The 20,942-nt window shown below is 35.2% G+C and overlaps 1 protein-coding gene and 1 non-coding gene across 2 annotated transcripts; both read left to right on the forward strand.

The window, feature by feature from the left end:
- Positions 1-653: 653 nt before the first annotated feature.
- Positions 654-726, forward strand: Trnad-guc (transfer RNA aspartic acid (anticodon GUC)). The gene has a single exon. It is a non-coding gene; the product is annotated as a tRNA-Asp (tRNA).
- Positions 727-8,471: 7,745 nt separating this feature from the next.
- LOC106064044 (rab5 GDP/GTP exchange factor-like) lies at positions 8,472-19,926 on the forward strand. Its single transcript, XM_056006249.1, has 8 exons — positions 8,472-8,595; positions 11,039-11,353; positions 12,456-12,574; positions 12,875-12,999; positions 13,263-13,386; positions 14,662-14,889; positions 16,342-16,598; positions 17,588-19,926. The coding sequence occupies exons 2-8, from the start codon at positions 11,145-11,147 to the stop codon at positions 18,095-18,097; spliced, it is 1,572 nt and encodes a 523-aa protein (XP_055862224.1). The 5' UTR covers positions 8,472-8,595; positions 11,039-11,144; the 3' UTR covers positions 18,098-19,926.
- Positions 19,927-20,942: the final 1,016 nt, after the last annotated feature.

The raw sequence follows: 20,942 nt of genomic DNA on the forward strand, positions 1-20,942 counted from the left end.
TGTCTTTCAGAGTATTTTATTAAATTTTGTTTTTGTATTTGAAGATTATGGTTCAGTGTTTTATGTATGATTGCTACTTTACTTTTGAGCCTTCTGTCCTGAAGGCTTTCTAAATTTAGTGATTTTACTAAAGGTGTTACTCTAGTCAAATGTGAATATTCGCTTGTTATGAATCACACTGCTCTATTTTGTGTCTGTTCCAGTTTCTTAATGTTTTCTTGAGTTGAGGGGTCCCAAACGGAGGATGCATATTCTATTATTGGCCTAGTAAGGTACTAGTGGCCGTTTGACTACGTAGTATGGGCCTACTGTATTGTAATTGTTCTGCATGAAAGATTTCGCCTTAAAGGATAATATTATGATATTATAATGATCCAGAAACCTTTGGCATGAAGAGAATTCAACAAAGTAGATACTACTAGATACTAATAGTTTCTTACAAACCCGCTGGAGTCGGAAAGTAACTATTAATTACAAAGAAGAACCAGAGCACTTTCAAATAAAACTTTTACTAAGTTTAACTAATCCTGGTTTTTGAAGCAGACGGTAAAAAGGGAATCTTCAATCGCCTGGCCCCCCCTTCTAGACATTTGCATTGCATGAGAGTAATTCCAGTTAGAAAGATTAAAATATGCTTTACAATCATTTCACCTTCCTCGGTAGTATAGTGGTAAGTATCCCCCGCCTGTCACGCGGGAGACCGGGGTTCGATTCCCCGCCGGGGAGGTATTTTTTTTTATTAAAGGCTAAAAATACTCCACGATGAGGTATATTTTTTATTGATGCTTTTTGTTTTTGTTTGGGTCGTTGACAAACATGTTTAAAGAATATACATAGAAATGTAGCTAGCTAGATATAGATATATAGGGCTGTTAATCCGCTGCTGAGGACAAACGCAGACGGCGAAATGAATAGCTTAATCGACCACCGGCGGACAAAGAGTATGCTTGATCTGTTGTCGCAAAAGATGTAGGTCACAGTTGGGGCTGCGTAGCCACGGGAAATACTGCATTCCTGGGGCAGTTGTCCCACTTGCCACCCCTAAAGCCGCTACAGACTCCGAGATCTCCAAGACATTTGCATTGCATGAGAGTAATTTAATTTAGAAAGATTAAAATATGTTTTATCAATGAGATATCTTCCTCGGTAGTATAGTGGTAAGTATCCCCGCCTGTCACGCGGGAGACCGGGTGTAGAATATTCGTGTTACACAAATAACAAACTAGTGTTTAAGAGGGAAGACATATTAGGAACTCCATTTATTACGTAAACACAAGCGGTGTTGCACTGACGCGCTAGTGTGCAAATGTACATATAATACTATTATGTTACATCTCTCTTCTTTAATTTAGAAAATCTATTTATCAGAATAACTAACAAACTAGTCAACTAAAAAGTCTAATCAGTTCATCACAAATCAAGTCTCTTGGGTTTGTTAACTATTCTGCCTGAGCGTGTTACATAAGGTTCATGTGGTCTAGAGGTGTTAGAAGAAGCAGTGTGTAGTGGCGGCTCACAATCTAGTGTAGTTTGTAATCTTGGACTCTCTAGATCTAGTGGTTCTGGTTGTTCTGAGATGTCATCTGGAAAGTCATAATTATTGTCAAATCTGTTTGCTTTCTCAGAAGACTTTCTGATGTGTTTTCTGTTTCTTCTGTAGACCTTATTTCCACTTTTGAGATTATATGATCTAGGCTTAGAATGCTTCGAAACTACTGTTCCTGGTTTCCACTTAGAATTAAGTTGCATTCTGACTGCCGTTCCGTTTTGTAGTGGATTATGACTCTTAACTCCTTTCCTCTTATCATAACAATGTTTCTCAGACTGTTTCTCGGAGTCAAAGTGTTTCTTCACCACCTTGAGATCTGGTGTCTTAGGTGTGAGTATTTCCTCGCTAGAAGGTAACAAATTTCTGGGTCGGCGTCCCATGAGTAATTGTGCTGGCGACAAATTAATATTACTCAGTGGAGTAGTTCTGTAGTCTAATAGCGACAGAAATTTGTCTTCGCTTTTCTTCCAAAGTTTCTTCACTGTTTGAATAGCTCTTTCAGCCTCACCATTAGAACTCTGAAAATGAGGACTCGACATTTCATGCTCTATTCCGTATGATTTACAGAAATTCAGGAATTCCCTTGAAGAGAACTGTGGCCCGCTATCTGACCTTAACTTTCTAGGTATTCCATGGCATGCGAATATACTCTTCATTGCTTCGATCGATGATATCTGATGTAGTTTCCTGTGACAGTTCTTTGACATCAATAAACTTTGAGAAGTAGTCAACTAGAAGCACATACTTTTTACCCTCAAAGTTAAACAGATCACACCCAACCATGCTGTATGGAAGGTCTGGTGTCTTGGTAGGCATCAGCGGTTCTGACACATTTTGATTCTGATGTTCAGCACACCTGCTACAATCCCTAACTGTCACTTCAATGTCTGCATTCATGCCTGGCCAATACATGACTTCTCTGGCTCTCTGCTTACACTTGACTATTCCTAAGTGAGACTTGTGAATCAGATTTAGCATGTATTTACGTAAGCTTGGTGGCATGACTATTCTCAGACCTTTGTATATAATACCATCCGAAGTTGATAACTGGTCTCTTGAATCCCAATACGGCCTGACTTCAATTGGAGTCTCGCTTCTTGTGTCTGGCCAACCAGTCATAATTACTTCCAGAAGCATTGAAAGTTCCTTGCTTGTACAGTCTTTAATTTCACTGTATTTTGAATCACTTACAGAGATCATATGCACTGAATCATCTGTAAATTCACATGTCTGTGTATCAGTATTTGGTAGATGTGCACGAGAAAGTGTATCGGAGATAAACATTTCCTTGCCTTTTCTGTAACAGACTTTCAGATCATACCACTGCAGTCTTATTAGCATCTTCTGTATTCTCATTGGTGCTGACAATAGAGGTTTCTTGAAGATTTGCTCCAGAGGTTTGTGATCATTATAAACTGTTACTTCTTTACCAAATATGTAGCAGTGAAATTTGCTTGTACTATACACAATTGAGAGCATTTCCTTCTCAATTTGAGCATATCTTGTTTCTGTATCTGTGAGAGCTCTTGATGCGTATGCAATTATACGACCTTCCTGGAGTAATACTGCTCCCAGTCCATCTTTACTTGCATCACATTCTATCTCTACGTTCTTGTTGACATCATAATATGCTAAAACTGGAGGGTTTGTACAAAGATGTTTCAATTCTTTGAAACTCTTGTTTTGTTCATGATTCCATTGAAATTCTATATCATCTTTTAGAAGCTTTCGTATTGGAGCATCTGCTTGACTTAGATAAGGAATAAATTTTGCTAGGTACTGAATTAAACCTAGAAATCTTCTGATTCCATCTTTGTCTTGAGGAGCTGGCATGTCAATAATTGCCTTTATCTTTGCTGGATCTGGTTCTAAACCTTTCTCTGACAAGATATGGCCCATATAAGGTACTCTGTTTTGCCTTATCTTGCACTTGTCATAGTTCAGCTTTAGATTGTACTTCGTTGCTCTTTGCATGACTTGTTTCAAAATGTGATCATGATGCTCAACATCTCTACCAGCTACTAGAATGTCGTCTATGATGACATATGCTCCTTCAATTCCTTGAAGCATTTCATCCATAATTCTTTGGTAAATTTCTGGCGCTGATTTGATACCAAAAGGTAATCGTAACCATCTATATCTTCCCAGAGGTGTGTTGAAAGTTGTGAGAAATGAAGATTCTCTTTCAAGCTTTATTTGCATAAACCCTGACTTGGCATCGAGAACTGAGAATATCTTCGAATCTGGAATATTAGTGATCACATCTTCAATAGTTTTCATCGGGTGATGTTCCCTTCTGATTGCTTTATTGAGATCTTTTGGATCAATACATATTCTAACTTTGTCATTCCTGAACGAAACAACCATGGAGCTAACCCATTCAGTAGGTTCATGTACGGCAGTAATAAATCCATCAGCTTGCATTTCTTTAAGTTTTTCTTCAACTTTATTGCGTAGAGATGCTGCTAAGCGACGTGGTGGATGAATAACTCCTTTAGCATTTTCCTGTAACTGAATCTTGTATTCTCCTGGCAGTGTTCCAGTTGTTTTCAGCATTTCAGGAAATTCTCTTTGTAACTCGTCTTCTGCCTTGGATTCTATGCTGTCTATCCGTTGTAGTAGTCCTAAACATTCTGCTGTGTCACCACTCAAAATGTTCTCTTGACTAATGTCTACTACCTCAAACCTTGCTTTCACCTCTTGGATATTATTTTTCAAAGGTAGCACTACTGCTCCTAAAGTCTTAATAACATGATTAGAGTAAGACTTGAGCGACTTTGCTGAATAAGCAAGTTTTACTTTGTCTTTGAGCTTTTCAAACTCTGACTTGACAAGAATGTTACATCTTGCACCAGTGTCGATACGAAAAATTAATGTCTTGCCATGCACGACTAGTTTTACAGTCCACTTGTCTTCGACGACATTGATGTTCTCAATATTACCCTTTCTATACTGGCTACTTGCAGTGCTAACAGGTATAATATTTTCATCACTGTGACTGTCATCTTCTACTAGATTGACGTTGCGTCTTTTTCTGCACATTTGAAACCAGTGGTTTTTCTTCTTGCAGAAATTGCATGTGGTTCCTATTGCTGGACATTTTCCCTTTTCGTGGTTCTTGCCGCATTTACTACATAATTTATCTGAGTTGTCTTTAGACTTCTGCTTGAGTACATTGTGTGACCCTCTCTTGATCGCTAGAACTTCTTGGCCCCTAAACATTTTCACTTGGCTTTGCGACATCTCATATTGTTGTCCTATTTCTATAGCCTTGTTAAGGGTCAACTTCTGTCCCTGATCAAGAAGTCTTAATTGTACCTTTTCGTGTATGACTCCACTAATGATCAAATCAATAAGCATATCGTCTGGGTTGTCATACTCACAGTCCATAATGAGAAGCTTTAGGTCTTTAACAAAGTTATCAAAACTTTCTCCTTCTACCTGCTTTCTCTGATGTGCTCTAAATCTAGACACTCTTTTATTTTGTCTTGGCCTTATGTAGTCTTCTATTTTCTTTAATAGCAATTGCGGATCTCCCTCTTCACTATCAGTAATATTTAGAGTTTTGTAAACCTCACGGCCTTGCTGGCCTATCCACATTCCCAGCCATCCGGCTTTTTGTTTACTATCGGCACCAGCTAACGGTCCTTTGAAACAAAAGCTCACCTGCTGTTGAAACTTTAGAAACTCTTGATACAGATCTTTAGCATTCCAATTCAAGATTGGTTGCTCAAAATAAAAAGAAGCCATTATTAGATTAATAAAAACCTTTGTCTGGACAGCTTTTCAAGTTTTATTCTGACACCATGTAGAATATTCGTGTTACACAAATAACAAACTAGTGTTTAAGAGGGAAGACATATTAGGAACTCCATTTATTACGTAAACACAAGCGGTGTTGCACTGACGCGCTAGTGTGCAAATGTACATATAATACTATTATGTTACACCGGGGTTCGATTCCCCGCCGGGGAGGTACATTTCTTTTTTATCAAAGGAGGAGGTATATCTTTATTGATGCTTTTTTTTTCCGGGTCGTTGACAAACATGTTTAAAGCATACGTAGAAATATAACTAGCTAGATAGAGATATATATATGGGGCTGTTAATCCGCTGCCGAGGACAGAGTCAGACGGCGAAAAGAAAAGCTTAATCGACCACCTGCGGACAATGGTTATGCTTGCACTGGTTGTGGCAAAATATTTAGGTCATAGCTGGGGGCGTAGCCACGGGAAACACTGCATTCCTCATTGATCTTCGGACTCGAAGACAAGCCTTATATTATTATTGTTATTATTATTATTATTATAAAAGAGCGAGTATTCATTCTCTGGCGAAGCCAGGGTCCAGTTTCGTTAAACGGTTAAAGGGAAACATAATTCATCGTAGTCCCTTTATCAGTTTCCACCGAGGAATTTTCTGGTGATGTGGCAGGTCTGCAGAAGTACCGCCCTCTGATAGGCAACGAGAATGTTCCTAGGAATGACAAGGGCCTTGAAGGTATCTGTGAGGTCAGTTATTATTCCCTCGGTTGATATGACAATGGGGTATATTGTTATTTTAGATAATTTCCATAAACGCTTAATTTCCAAGCCAAGGTTCCCATATGTTCGTTGTTATTCCAGCTCAGTTTTTTTTAAATTATGAGATAGTGGTACGGCGATGTCAATAATGGTGGCGGCCTTTTCTTTTTTATCGATGAGCAGCAAATCAGGGGGATTAAAATCTACCGTTTTGTCAGTCAAAATAGGCCTATCCCAGTACAGCAGATGATCCGTAGACTCGAGAACCTCTTGTGGTGAGTATTTGTAGTATGGAGGAGTGTCCTTACCGATCAAATTGTGTGTCAAAGCCAAGTGCTGGTGTATTAGCTTTGCAACTTGGTTATGGCGACCTAGGTAGGCAGATTCCGATAGGGCTGAACATCCCGCCATTATGTGTTCAATTGACTCACCCAAATTTCCACATTTTCGGCATTTGTCAACAATATTGAGTTTTAGGATAAGTTTCTCGTAATTTTTTGTTCTAATTACTCTGTCCTGTATTGCTGTGACATAGCCTTCCGTTTCAGGGTAGAGATGACCTGCTTTTAGCCATGCTAAGGAAGAGGCCTTGTCAATGTTGTCCCCATGTAATAAAGCCGGGAATTTTTCGTGGAGTGTTTTTTCTTCCCATTGGCGAATCTCATGCCCGACGTCGTCCAAACTGACATTAACATCAACATTATTTAGGTTCAGAGGAGTTGCATCATAGTCATATTTTCGTAGGAAATTATTATTATTATTATGTTAGAAATGAACGAGTAGTCATTCTCTGGCGCTGCCAGGGTCGAGTTTCGCTAAAGAGAAACAAAATTCATCGTAGTCCCTTTAACAATTTCCACTGAGGAATTTCCTGGTGATGTGGCAGGTCTGCAGCAGTACCGCCCTCTGACAGGCAACGAAGATGTTCCTAGGAATGTTAAGGGCCTTGAAGGTGTCTGTAAGGTCAGTTGTTATTATCCCCTCGGTTGATATAACAATGGGGTATATTGTTATTTTGGACAATTTCCATAGACGCTTAATCTCCAAGCCTAGGTTCCCATATTTTCTTTGTTTTTCTATCTCAGTTTTTCTTAAATTATGAGACAGTGGTACGGCGACAAGGCTATTACAGAAAAGATCAGATGTATTAATTGTCAGCTAGGCTTTTGGGTTAGTGCTTATGCTGTAATTAATGTAAGTGGCTTGTGAAACAATATTTCTGTATGTTTCTGCATATAAAGACTAGACTGAAAGGCATCATGACATCAATCCTTGCAGGGTTTCACGTTGAAAGGTAAAGAGAAGTAAAGTTCCCATTTCAGATCTTGTGGTCCATGGGGCAGATGATATAAAGGTCATCTCTTTCTGTGGCATACGGTTTACGAGGGTGTCATGTGGCCAGCACAACGGGCAACCGCCTTTACTTTTCCCCAACTAATGTCAGGTACCCATAAGAGCTGGGTGGACTCAGAGGCGCCCAAATATCACGTTGAATAAGGCTGGAGATAAAAACGTTAACAAAGAATTCGTTTGGACACAAGCTTAAAAACGAGCTGCCAATGAGTAGTATAGTTTGTTGAGTGACCTTCTTATCCCTTGAATGTGAATAATATGAATTAATTTAAGTGTGTCTGTTTCGAAGAACTTTTCACGTTTCTTTATCTTCAAGTTTTGTTTTTTTTGTTTTACTATTTTAGTTTTGCATGTTCCTTTAAAATTGAATATTATAATATTATATCCATATGATTATATACTAGTCCAAAACTCCCACAGGACGACCTGTGAGGATAGCTTGCGACAGGCAGGAGTCGAACCCCGGACCATTGAGACGACACTCCAGAGCGCCTACGCATACCACACTAACACGGAGACATCAAGTATTATATGCTTTAATGTTATAGTTATATCAGGACAGATGGAAGTCACTTTCAAAGGCCGCGGGATACACATTTGAAGAAAATTCGATGCCGAGGACAGGCGTAGACAGCGAAAAGAAAATCTAAATCGACCATCTGCTGACAATGGTTATGCCTGCTCTACGTGTAGCAAAATATGTAGGTTACAGCAGGGGCTGCGTTGCCAAGGAAAATACTGCATTCCTCATTAATTTTCGACCTCGAAGACAAGCCTTATTAGATCTACTCTGAGTAGATAAATACGTGCTCTAAACTTTTTTTGGGGGGGGGGGAGGGGAGGAAAATGTTCTGCTATTATTAAGGGCAAAATACAAGAAGTCATCAGCTTCGTAAAGAGGACTTATCTTTTTTTATTTATTTTTTTTTAAATAAATTTTTATGTTCCTTGTTTTAATATTTGTCCTAGATCTTTCCTCTAGATCTACTCTAGATATTAGTCTATATTAATTAACCCTTTTTTTTTTTTTTTTTTAAATCGTATCTAAATCTACTTGTACCTGGCCAAGTTATCAAGGTTTGTTGATGTTGATCATGAGACTACTATTGTCATTGTGTGTTGTACGAAATCTAGATTGACTAGATCTATTCTATCTAGATCTACTTGGTGGTTAGTTTTATATTCTATAGATCTAGATCTCTAGATATAATATAGACTATTAATCGAACTTCTAGATATAGATCATATAGAAATCTAATCTGTGCTAGTAAAGTAAAAGTAAAAAGTGTTTGATAATATAGATCTAGTAATCTAGTTTAAGTCATCAATTAAGTCTTTAAGTAGTTTAAGTTAAACTTTATTTTAAGTCTAGGGAAGCCTAGGGCTAGGCTAGACTTGAGACTAGACTAGATTCTAGATCTAGAATATATATAAAATAATATTACATAATGATACTCTAATCCTAGTCTAGAATCTGTTCTAGACTCTAGACAGTCTAGACTCTAACTCTAGACTCTAGACTACTACCCCCCTAGACCTAGTCTGTAGTACTAAATTAAAAAATTAATGTCAATAATCACATTCATAGTCATGTATTGTTGTAAATGTGAGAAATGTCAAAATGTATATGTTTTAAATTTATTTATAAATAATAATACTAGATCTAATTATAGACTAAATTATAAATTAAATAGATCTATTCTATAATATTAATTAAATATACAACATACATATATATTATATATTTAATATATATATACATAGGACATAGTGTAACATAGATTATAGATCTAGAATCTAGATTCTAACTCTACTGTAAGTAGTGTAAGTGTCGTAGCCTACTAAACTATTATTAGTCTAGAATAGTCTAGATGAGTGAAAATTTTTCCTAGAAAGACCTAGTCTATAAAATTAATAATTGTCTGTAATCCACTATGTATAAGCGAAAATACCACTGATTCATTGATCACGAAATCTATTAAACTGTTGTGCAATTATCCGCATCAAATTTCATACACAGGTTCCTAGGTACCTCCTAGGTATTCTTACTAAGAACATTTTTTGCCAGATTCACAACCTGAGGACTGCTATTGGCGAAAAACTGCAAGCTTTCTATCAAACCTTTGTATTTAATTTTTGGTATTTCACAAAATGCAGCAGTCTACACTTAAAGCCTTATTTTTTAAAAATAGAATTTATTTCAAAAGCAGTATTTTTCTTTTTCCTTAAGTCTACTTATTAATATGCCTAACGTCATTTCTACTTCCTTTTAGACAAAACCAATCCTTTTTTTTTTTCAAGCGAGAGAAAGAGCAAGGCTTAAAATTTCATTGTAACAGATACACACTAATTTACTAGCTAAAAAAAAGTATGTTAGGGATTAAAATGGGGTCCTTTAATTAAAATAAAAAAGAAAAGAAGGAGTGATCCTGCAGCCTGGGAACAAAGAAACGGGCGTAGTATTATTTAGATCTAGATCTACTAGTATAGCTGTAATAGCATTTAATACAGCAGATGATAGAATCTAGATCTAGATAGAGAAATAATTAGAATTATAGTATCTTTGTTTACATTCAAACATTACAATTGAATTAGATCTACATGTAAAAATGAAATGTTCATAGTTCTAGAATAATAGATCTAAATATGCGTTAGTGTTTAATGATTTGATTGTCAGGGGAACAAAGGAGTTCTTTTGTCTTTTTTTTTTTTTTTTTGTGATCCTTTGTGATGGTAAAATGTAAAAATTATAGCCTAAGGGTGTTTATTTTTTAGTTATACTTAAAAGTATAGATCTATATAGCTAGTAGTAGATCTTAGAGTAAATCAGTAGATCTATATGTCAAGATGATCATGATCCTGAGCTCGTGGCTAGAATCATACTAATTATCTAGTAAGCTGTAAACTAAAAGTAAAACTAAAAATCTGTAGAAAGTATTTGAGATTAGTAGTGTAATGCGAAATGTGTGTTAAATAAGTCGAAAACCGAACGGTACAAAGACTCATTCAAAAACTCAAAACTATTCAAAAAATTAAAACTTGTTTGTATCTGTAAACTAAGTGTAAAATTTAAAATCTGTAGAAAATGTTTTAAGATTAGTAGTGTAATGTGAAGTGATGGATATCTGTCTATTAAATAAGACGAGAACTGAACAATACAAAAACTCAAAACTATTTCAAAAATTTAAACTTGTTTAGACCTTACTTAAACTTAGAACTATGTATACATGAAAAAGATGAAGACGTCTTGGGGAAATCACTCAATGCAACATATCTGTGTGGTGTGTGTGGAATTTTTGTTGTTGTTTTCAAATAAAAGAGAGAAAAAAGTGTCCTTGAAATCACAACAAATTTCCAGTAAGGATCAATAATGCAGTCTGATGATAGATTATCACATCATCTTAGATCTAGTGTTCTCGCCCACATAGGTCTATATCACGGGTTGCCATGATATATACCTCAGAAACATTCCCTGTTCCAGATGATGTTACAACTTACTGGAAGCTTAGGTTTAACTTCACATCACACTCGAGTACTTGACAAAACATAAAACTTAAAATTTGTAAAATGTTCACACATCTTCATTATTTTCTATACTCTTTCTGTTTTTCAGACCTGTGATGTTAAGTATTTTCTGAAGTAAAATCAGCCACAAAAAAAAAAAATGAAACTATTTTTAACTTGCTAGCCAAACAGTTTTATAAACTTGGCTGTGTACAATGGCTACGAGTGCACAAAACAAAAAGAAAACATTCCACATAGATGAAACAGATTTGTTGTGTAAAAATGGCTGTGGCTTTTATGGCAACCCTGCCTGGCAAGGATTCTGCAGCAAATGTTATAGAGAGGTGTATCAGACAGCACATAAAGCTCAGATGCAACATGACGCTGCCAAGGAAGCCTCTCAGATTTCTCCCATCTTGAAAAAGTAAATCTTTTAAAATGTATATTACTTAGAATACTATTTTATATATTTAGTTTATGAAAATTTTGTTTGAAAGTTTTCTTTAGGAAAATGGGAAGTGAAAATGATCATGAGATGTTATTTACTTAGTAAAAAAAAAATCCTCTTGTGAGCACAAATTCAGATTAAATACCTGCATAGGTACATATGCATATACACCAATAGTAAATTACTAAGTTTAAAAACAAACAATAAACCATTAATTTCTATTTTGTTCAACAGGGTCTTGTTAAAAGGAATATTACTATTTTTGTAGGAGGCTTTTCTGTTGCAAAAAATGTGTTTAGAGTAAAAAAATTTTTGAGATTAACTCTTTCCTTAATTATTTTTTTTTGTTCCAATAGTATTTTATTATTATTCATTTTGCTCATTTGTATTTCACTATCCTGTTATGATTAAACTTCAATAACTTTTTGTTTGTCATCAGCAAATGTTATATTTGTATTGAATTATTATATTATAGGAGAATGCATGCTCTTTTTACACAACACAAATTTTAGTTTGTAAATCCAAAAACCAGTTAAATTTAAAGATAGTCAAATCAACGTTGGCATCATCAATTAGGAGAGAAAGAGTTAAAACAAGTTTAAATCAAATTATCTTCTTTGTGCCAGCTTTCTATAAGCATTGCATCAACTTTCTTACTCTAAACAATTTTCAAACTAAGTCTCTTGCAATTTGCTTTTGGGTTTAGTGTTAATTTTTTTTTTTCAACCACCGAGGTAGAAGATCAGTTTTGAATTAATTTTGTGATTACTATTTGAGAGATGTTAATGTCGTTTCAACCCTTCCAGGGGAATTGGTGTGGTCAGTACAACTACTGCAGGTGAACTGATTCATAACCAAAATCTATGACCACCGTTGATAAACAAGTGGTGTGCTCAGTTCAATTAATGAATCTATTGGCATGATCTATTCTTGAGCAAAATTGCTTATATTGTGTATCAGACATTATCTAAAGTTACCATCAGTTGTACTTTCATTCAGTCATGAACACTTTAGTAATTTTAGAGTTCCTGTTACACTGCCTTTTTGTAAATTTTCATATTTGTAAATTTTTTTTTAGGGGACCACAATTAGCTGATGTTAGAGCCTCATTCTCAAAATTTGAGGAGAAAAAAACCCAGCAAGTGAACAAGCGCAGCAATACTTTCAAGTCTTTCCTTAGGAAAACTCCCAATAAAGGTAAGACAACACCCAGTAGAGTTAGGATACATTCATTTAAAATAGTCCACAGCATACACTTATTTTTTTTTTGAATACACAGATAAATGGGAACCTACAATTAATATAAACATATTTAAGTATTAAAAACACTAAAAATGGATAATCAATTCAACCAATTTAAATAAAGATTAGAACACTTTTATTCTAAAACGCATAATAATGATAGTTGATATTTCATTGTTTTGTTGTTCATTGTAACTCAAAAAATTATAATAATCCGTCTGAATTAATAACCATCTAAATTTTTGCTTCCTTCAGATAATCAGCCTCTTGTCAAAGAACCACGCCGCATTAGTGCTGAGAGCCAAAAAATCGGAACAGAATTCGCTGAGTTTTTAAAGTCCATCAAAAGAAAGCCAGCAGCATTAGAAATTTCCAAGCTGGTTAGTGACACTAGTTGATCAGATTTTAGTATCTCCATTGCAACCACACATGGAAAAGAAAATTAAAAGCTTATCACACAATTATTCAATTAGAGAATTCATTTTTACACATTTATTTGTCTGCATTGACAAACATATTTACTTTACAGAAAAATACAGCAATTTACAATAGCAGAAAAATAAAACAACGGGAATAGAGAGCGCCTAATGGCACATCACAATCTTAATATTTTCACTGATTATTTTATTTCAATTGACTTTAGGTCCGAGGTTTCATAGAACGTGTTCAGCATAACCAGGAGTTTTCCATTGAGGATTTGTCCGAGATGGTCCAAGACTTTTATACAAGCTTAAATGACAAACTCAACAGTCAGCCTGTATTTAAAGGTAAGGGCAATATGTTTATTATTTGATTAATTTAATTTTTTTTAATGCCATCTAAATGAAAACATTTTGAAATATATATATATATATGCCAGACACAAAAATGTCAAAAGCTATTTTGTTATTGTGATAACTGGGCTCTGTAGTCTTAGTCGGCAACCAGTTTAGATGAAAACTACAAACTAAAACCTATGGTAATCTGTTGTACACAGCCATCTCAGACTTCTGTGCCACTGTGGACAGCATTTAGTGTAAAGAGTGGTATAGACCTGCGCAAGCCAATCAAAATGCTCAGCTCAAGCTGGAGGCAATTTAGTAGTTGGTAGACCAATTCACATATCTGGGAAGCATAGTATCAATTGTCGCAACACTTTTAAGAGAAGTTAATAGCTATCTAGCCAGGGCTAATCGTGCTTTTAGGTGCCTTACTACGCTTGCCTACAAAAATCATTACCTACCTGATGGTGGTTATCTGAATTCTTCTATATGGATCTGAGACATGGGTACTAAACAGAAAGCAACTAAGATTTGATCTTGATTTCCACCGATATAATTGTTAAGGGATCATGTTGTGTTGATCTAACAGCTGTGCATTTGGTCATCCAAGTGGCTCTTTTAAATTCTAAAATTATTTTCAGTTTACGAAACATTTGGCAAGGTAGAACAACATAATAACTTAGATAAATACTATTTATATTCTCTACACTGTACTTATTCTCTCTCTCTCCATTGTATATTAGTGGCCTAAAAAATTGTTTGTTAGCATTGTTTTGTTTCATTTTAAGGGGGTCAATTGGGGAGCATAGGAGTATTTTGTTTATTTCCACTATTCATCAAAGTTGGTATGCATATCAAATACCTGGTAATATACTAAACATTTTTTTTTTGAGGTAAAAGTTACAGTCCTTGCTTGAACCTTGCCAGATGGTCCATATTCTAGTAAGCCTAGTGTGGTTTTGATTGGCTTGATCTATCCATCCATCCCAATGACACTACAACCCATGGAAGGCCATTATCTCTCCATTCTGTGCTTTTTTTACATCATGCCCGGGCCGAGATCTATGTTAAACTAAATATTTTTTCTGGGCTTAAATGATCCTTTGAATATATTTGAACAGTATTGAAGGCACCCAGACACTATTAATTTTAATATTGATAATATTAATTATCAATTATTATTAATCAAAAAGTCATGTGCAGTTCTACAGTATGTTTTAGTATTATTTATTTTGTTTTCAATAGAAAATATTTTTTTGTATTCTTGATTTTCACTTGCAGGTTTTACTTCAGAAGTGATTGACAAGGTGATGGATTTTGCCGAGCGCTATATATTGACTCGTCTTTACCCGTCCATCTTTTGTCATCCCTCCACCAATGATGAGGAGAGAGATCTTGCTATACAGAACCGGATAAGGAGTCTCCACTGGATTAGAGCACCTCAATTAGACACGCTCATAAATGAAAATGATCCTGCAATCAGACATGAACTGGACAGTGCAATAACAGGTCTGTGATGCCATCTACATTTTCTTTCGTAAAAGTGACCACCTAGCATTTGTCTGGTCTCTAAAGCAGGGAAAAGATTTGTTGCTATTTAGTTAGATTAGCAAAGACCAAGAGGAATTGAGTTAAATCAACAAGAATTTTGCCCTCAATATATATTTGAAATAAAAATGTACAATTAGTGCGACAGATCATAATGCTAGTCAATCTTTCATTATGTTTTCAGGCTGTTAATCTTTAAGACATTTCACTTTACACAACCCGACTAGTCATTTTACTTTACACAACACGATTAGTCATTTTACTTTACACAACACGATTAGTCCTTTCACTTTACACAACAAGACTAGTCATTTCACTTTACACAACCCGACTAGTCATTTCACTTTACACAAGACTAGTCATTTCACTTTACACAAGACTAGTCATTAGACTTTACACAAGATTAGTCATTTCACTTTACACAACTCAGTAAACATACTTTTAGGCTTCAAAAGAATCTTATTTAAACTTCAAAGGAAACTCATAAAAATCTGTTTTGAAATTTTGAACAGTAGAAAATCGTGCTACCAAACCTCCAATTTCTGTCAACAACTTAATATAACATATATCTAAGCACAAAGAGTTGGGTTGCAGCTTGTCACACCTGATGGACAAAGATTAGTCAGGGATTTTAATTGTCTTGTCAGATCTACAGATATGATGCTGAAATTACATGTAGTATTACAAGTCTGTAATCACCTTGCAGTTCCAGCATCGTCTGTATATCTAGTAATCAAAGAGCTCCCATGGGAATGCATTTGAAGAACAGGTCAATACTTGGTAGCAAGTTTGTAGCTCCAAACAGCTAGTAAAACTAAACTAATGTTGGCGTGTTATATTCTTAATGTAGAACTTGAACTAAACTTGAACAGACTTCATTTGAAACAAATTTGAATATAACTTTTAGTTGAATGCACAGCTTTCAAATATAGATGTATGTAGAAACACACATTAAAAATAATACTTTGAACAAGATATTTATAACTCAATTTGAAAAATACACATCGTTCTTTCACAAGCTCTCACTCGTTCTCCCTTCTTCAACTTTTACACCTCTATTTATAAGCTGAACTACGACAGACCACCTCTTGATTTCATTAGAATCTATTCAGACTATAAAGCCAAACAATCCACCCACCTTTACTCATGGTGGCATTAGAAACACATACACTCCCTGACACTTCAGATTATTCCCAATGTTCTTGTATTGGTCAATGTTCTTGTATTGGTCAATGTTCTTGTATTGGTCAATGTTCTTGTATTGGTCAATGGTCAATGTTCTTGTATTGGTCAATGTTCTTGTATTGGTCAATGTTCTTGTATTGGTCAATGTTCTTGTATTGGTCAATGTTCTTGTATTGGTCAATGTTCTTGTATTGGTCAATGTTCTTGTATTGGTAAATGTTCTTGCAGATATTATTGAGCTGGATTCTAAAAGAGCCACCCAGGACAAACTTCAGTGCATAGTCAGCTGTAGCAAACACATATTTGAAGTCCTGCGGAAATCAAAACAGGGGCCAGCCAGCGCTGACGAATTTCTGCCTGCCTTGATCTACATTGTGTTAAAAGCGAACCCTCCACTATTGCAGTCTAATATTCAATACATTACAAGATTTGCCAACCCAACACGTCTCATGAGCGGGGAGGAAGGATATTATTTTACAAATCTGGTGAGAGCAACCAAATATCTTTAAATGGTGCGCCACGGAGGACAAACGCAATCACTGTTTGTCATCTGTGACAGTTTTCTGACATACTTTGGGAACTTTCAGAATATGGGCCGGTCTATTATGTAATGTCATCCAGTCTTTTGTTGGTTTGTTTCTTTATTTTCCCTTCATGTAATGTTATTTTTAAGATAAATTCCCATTAAACTTTTAAATCCCCGTGCAATCTGAGTTGGCCTTGTGAGCGGGTTTCTAATGCTTTCAGAACTTAGATTAAAATTCTTAATTTCTTCCCTCGTACTATAGACTTTTCTTGGCCGGGAGTTGGGTGTATCTTATTATAGCTAGGTTAAAATTCTTAATTTCTTCCCTCGTACTAAAGACTTTTTTTTTTAGGCCGGGGAGTTGGGTGTGTCTCTGTCTCTCTGAAATTATATTTTCAAAAGCCTGCAATCAAACAGCAAATCTATCGTGTGATTCTCCAGCTCATCTCTTTGACAAAAATTGTTCATTTAAATGTTTGTTTAAAATAGGCAGGTCGCAATAGGGTGGGTAGCCATGTGAAACTCTGCAATCATCCTGTCTTCAGAATGGAAGACATTGCCATTTTTTTAAATGTTAACATTCTTTTGCATGTCCAATAATGTATATAATAATATAGAGATCACCAGTGAGTTAATGACTTGCACACGTAGAGTACAGCTATCATCTGCTTTTACTTTGAACTACAAACCTAGAATAAGAAATGTTGACTCTTTGTCAATCTGAAATATTTTTAATGTAGGGATTTTGTCTAACACTTGTTCTAAAAGACATTAACCCCCGTGAGAAACTTAAAAGACATTAGTTTATTTTTAAATTTATATCTACTATATTTATCACTTCATTTTTATTTCTAAAATATGCTTGCTCTGTAAAAAATCTATTTAATTGGGATTTATTAAGTTATTTATACGTTATTTGATATTTGTGTTTGAAATTTTTGTTTCTAGTGTTGCGCTGTCTCGTTTGTGGAAAGTATCAACGCAGAATCTCTGAACATCAGCAACACAGACTTTGAGCGTTACATGTCTGGGGAAGCTGTCCCTCCAGGCTCTGGGAATGAGCAGATATGCAAAGGTTTGCAGATGATGTATGACAACCTGAAAGTGTTGGCCGAGCTCCGACAGCGCCAGGAAAAGGTCATGGCGGAGGTGCTTCAGCTTCAAGCTGACATGAACGAGTTCAAGGAAAACTTTATCAAGAAAGTTGACGAAGCCAAGGAGAGGACACCACTGATTATCAGGCCTCGCAAAGTCAAAGTAGATCCTGATATTGCGTATTCAGGTCAAAATAGTAATTTACCATCACCTTTGACCCCTCTTAAGGTTCACGTGGACAACAGCCACGTAGCTATTGTAGCTGAACAAATGTTGGTCGATGATCTAAGCGACCTGCAAGGTAATGATAATGTTATGGAAACTAAAGATGGTTCCGAGGAGATGGAACCTACTGGACAATGATAAGGGCGTGTGTCTTCCATTCACCGCAGGTTTTCTTCTCCTTTCCAGCTTTGTTTCTTTGCAGTCGCAGTGAAACAGAAATTTCTACTCAAGTTTCTCATGGGGTTATTAATGGCACACATCTATTTTTTTTTAAAGATGTTATTTTTGTATGACTTGAATGTGCAAAGTAAAACTAATTTATTTAAGAGTTGTTTCAATCTCAGCAGTGGTAGCACAATCTAAGTCTTAACTCAAGAAATGGATTAGTTAGAGAAAAACTGATGTGATGATGTGTCTTTCGTTTACATTTTTTTTTGGTTTTCTTCTTCTTTTTGTTGATGCACATTTGATTTGAACTCATGATTGGAAACTGTCAAAATGAAACTCTCTGAAAACTTAGTTGTCTGTAGAGTAGTCAGAAGTAGTAGTTGCTTTGTTCACATTTTGTATTTGCATATGGTCATTGAGGGTACAATATGCTAAGCTGTCGGATTTTCATTAACCAAGGATACAGTATGCTAAGCTGTTGTATTTTCATTATCCAAGGGTACAGTGTGCTAAGCTGTTGGATTTTTCATTACCTGGTACTGGATTGAACTTCCTCATTCTCAGCTGCAAGACTTGAATTCAAACCTGTTTTGGTTTATGCTAACATAATATTTTATTGTATTTTGGATGATGGTGTGTGAGATGGTAAAGACAAGTTTCCTTTCTACCTTAATGTAATGTTTAACAGGATCCTAAGTTGTTTTGAGTTTAACTTTGATACATTTTGAAATGTTCAAATCAGGTGGGTTTGTTTTTTTACAATACCTAAAATGTTTATTTTATACAACTAGCTTTAACTGGATGAAAGGCAGATTTTGATTTACACCAAAAGAGATGCTGAAATAATTTTAACCTTGGTTTAAAACGCCATAGCGTTAAAGTTATTCATCGGGACAATTATGGGGAAATGTCATATTTTCATGCTCCACTTTTTTTTTCTTTTTTTTTTTTTTAATTTTCTTAAGTATGGACCAATAATTGGGTTGGGGAAGCTTGATATGTCATAAACTTTGCTGCATAGCTTGTGTTATTCAATTAGTCTTGTTAATGTCTAACCTTGAAAACACAAAGAATGCTGCGGGAGATTGAACCCTTTTATGACCATGAACAATTTGCTGCCTTCTGTACTGTTTTGCGGACCAGCATAATTGTGGTTCATTTTGTAACAAAAAAAAAAGATTTCCGAAAGTTGTATTTTTTGTTTTTTAATATGTGTAGCCTATTTATATCAGTGGTTAATGTTTTTGTCATTAACCATTGAAGAACTTGATCAACCAGTGCAATGAATGTGTAAATGAGTTATGATGTACTATTACAACACAAAAACACACGTTTATATATACTTGAACTATTTTGTTTGTATATCGTGCACCAAATTGTTTTGGCACATTAGGGCTAAGCTTACCTGGCAATGTTTCCTCTGTGAGAGTTATTAGTAAATGTCACAATGCTGTTGTTGTTTTTTTGTGTGTGCTGACATTTTTTATTTATATAAATGTAATAATATGAATCAATGTTGCTTGATCAGGTCAACTTCTCCGGGCGTGCAAAGGTTTTCATATTATTTATTTTGTCTTGGCTCCATTGGATACCGTGCATTATGTTTTTTTTTCCTTTCTTATGTTCTGATGGATGGCTATGTAAAGAGAGCAGGCACTTGATAATTAATTAGACATTGCATTTGGCGTCATTGATCGAATGACTTGTTTTGTTGGCTGTACTTTTTTTTAATTAAACAAATACATTGAGTACAACATTTTTTAAAAATGTTCTCCCTTTGTATCTAATGAAACAAATAACTTGTTGAACAGTTTTTGAATTGTCTTTTTTTACATTTTTAGTTTAGATTTCTTTTAGATCTAGATTGTTCTTTTCCTTAGAGTCTAGAGTGACTTTGCAAGATCAGTTTTCACTAAGAATAGGTCAAATGTAATAGCTACTAGTTGGGGAGATAGGGGGTAAGTGTGCTAGTCTAAACTATATTAAGAATAACAGGAAATCGAAGAAACAGGGGGGGGGGTGGAAGCCAATGAATAAACCAAGGAAGGACACCATTGTACTGCATGTATCAAACAGATCACTATTTAAAAACCTAATTGAATAAAAAGAATAATTGCAACTGTAATGCTCATGAAAAGCATTAAAAAATACTTTTAGAATCAAACAAAGCTTACATTCAGTGTAATTGTATTAATTAATTTGGATCAGTCATGTAATTAAATTTGTATTACCCAGTACATCTAGCCTAACAACGATAAATCGGTACGTTTAGAAATATTTTAACCAATGTTTTTGATTAGCGCTATTTCACGCTTTTAGGTTTCTCAGTACATTAGGAACTTATGATCCTATCACTTGTCTGGACCAGTTGTGAAAGGGCAGGGGGAAAGAAGGGGGTATCTGGGTGAATATTACCGAAGTCACTTTTTAAGTGCATTTTTTTTAAAATTGTTTGACTTGAATTAGAATCAAGCCTCTTGAAGGGGACTAATGAACTTATGCCACCACCTATGTCAAGTACTATTTCTCTCCCTTGTTCAATACCAAAAAAAAAAAAATTACCAATTGCTAATTAACTACTTGGTTAATTTTTTTTAATTGATTTTTGTTTTGTCAGGTACAGTACTAGAAATAATTGTGTAAAATTTACTCTTGATCCGAGAATTGGTGTGGGAGAAATAATATGTAAAAACTTTTTTACCAGACAGAGAGTTGATATAAGCTTTGTAAAAAGGCAAAAGTTGAATTCTATAAGCAATCATTGTAACAATATGCCAGGTCCTCTTTATCTTGTAAAGTTCGAGTGAGTTTTCTT

The sequence above is a fragment of the Biomphalaria glabrata genome, chromosome 12 (assembly GCF_947242115.1).
Source record: "Biomphalaria glabrata chromosome 12, xgBioGlab47.1, whole genome shotgun sequence".
Classification (NCBI taxonomy): Eukaryota; Metazoa; Mollusca; class Gastropoda; family Planorbidae; genus Biomphalaria; species Biomphalaria glabrata.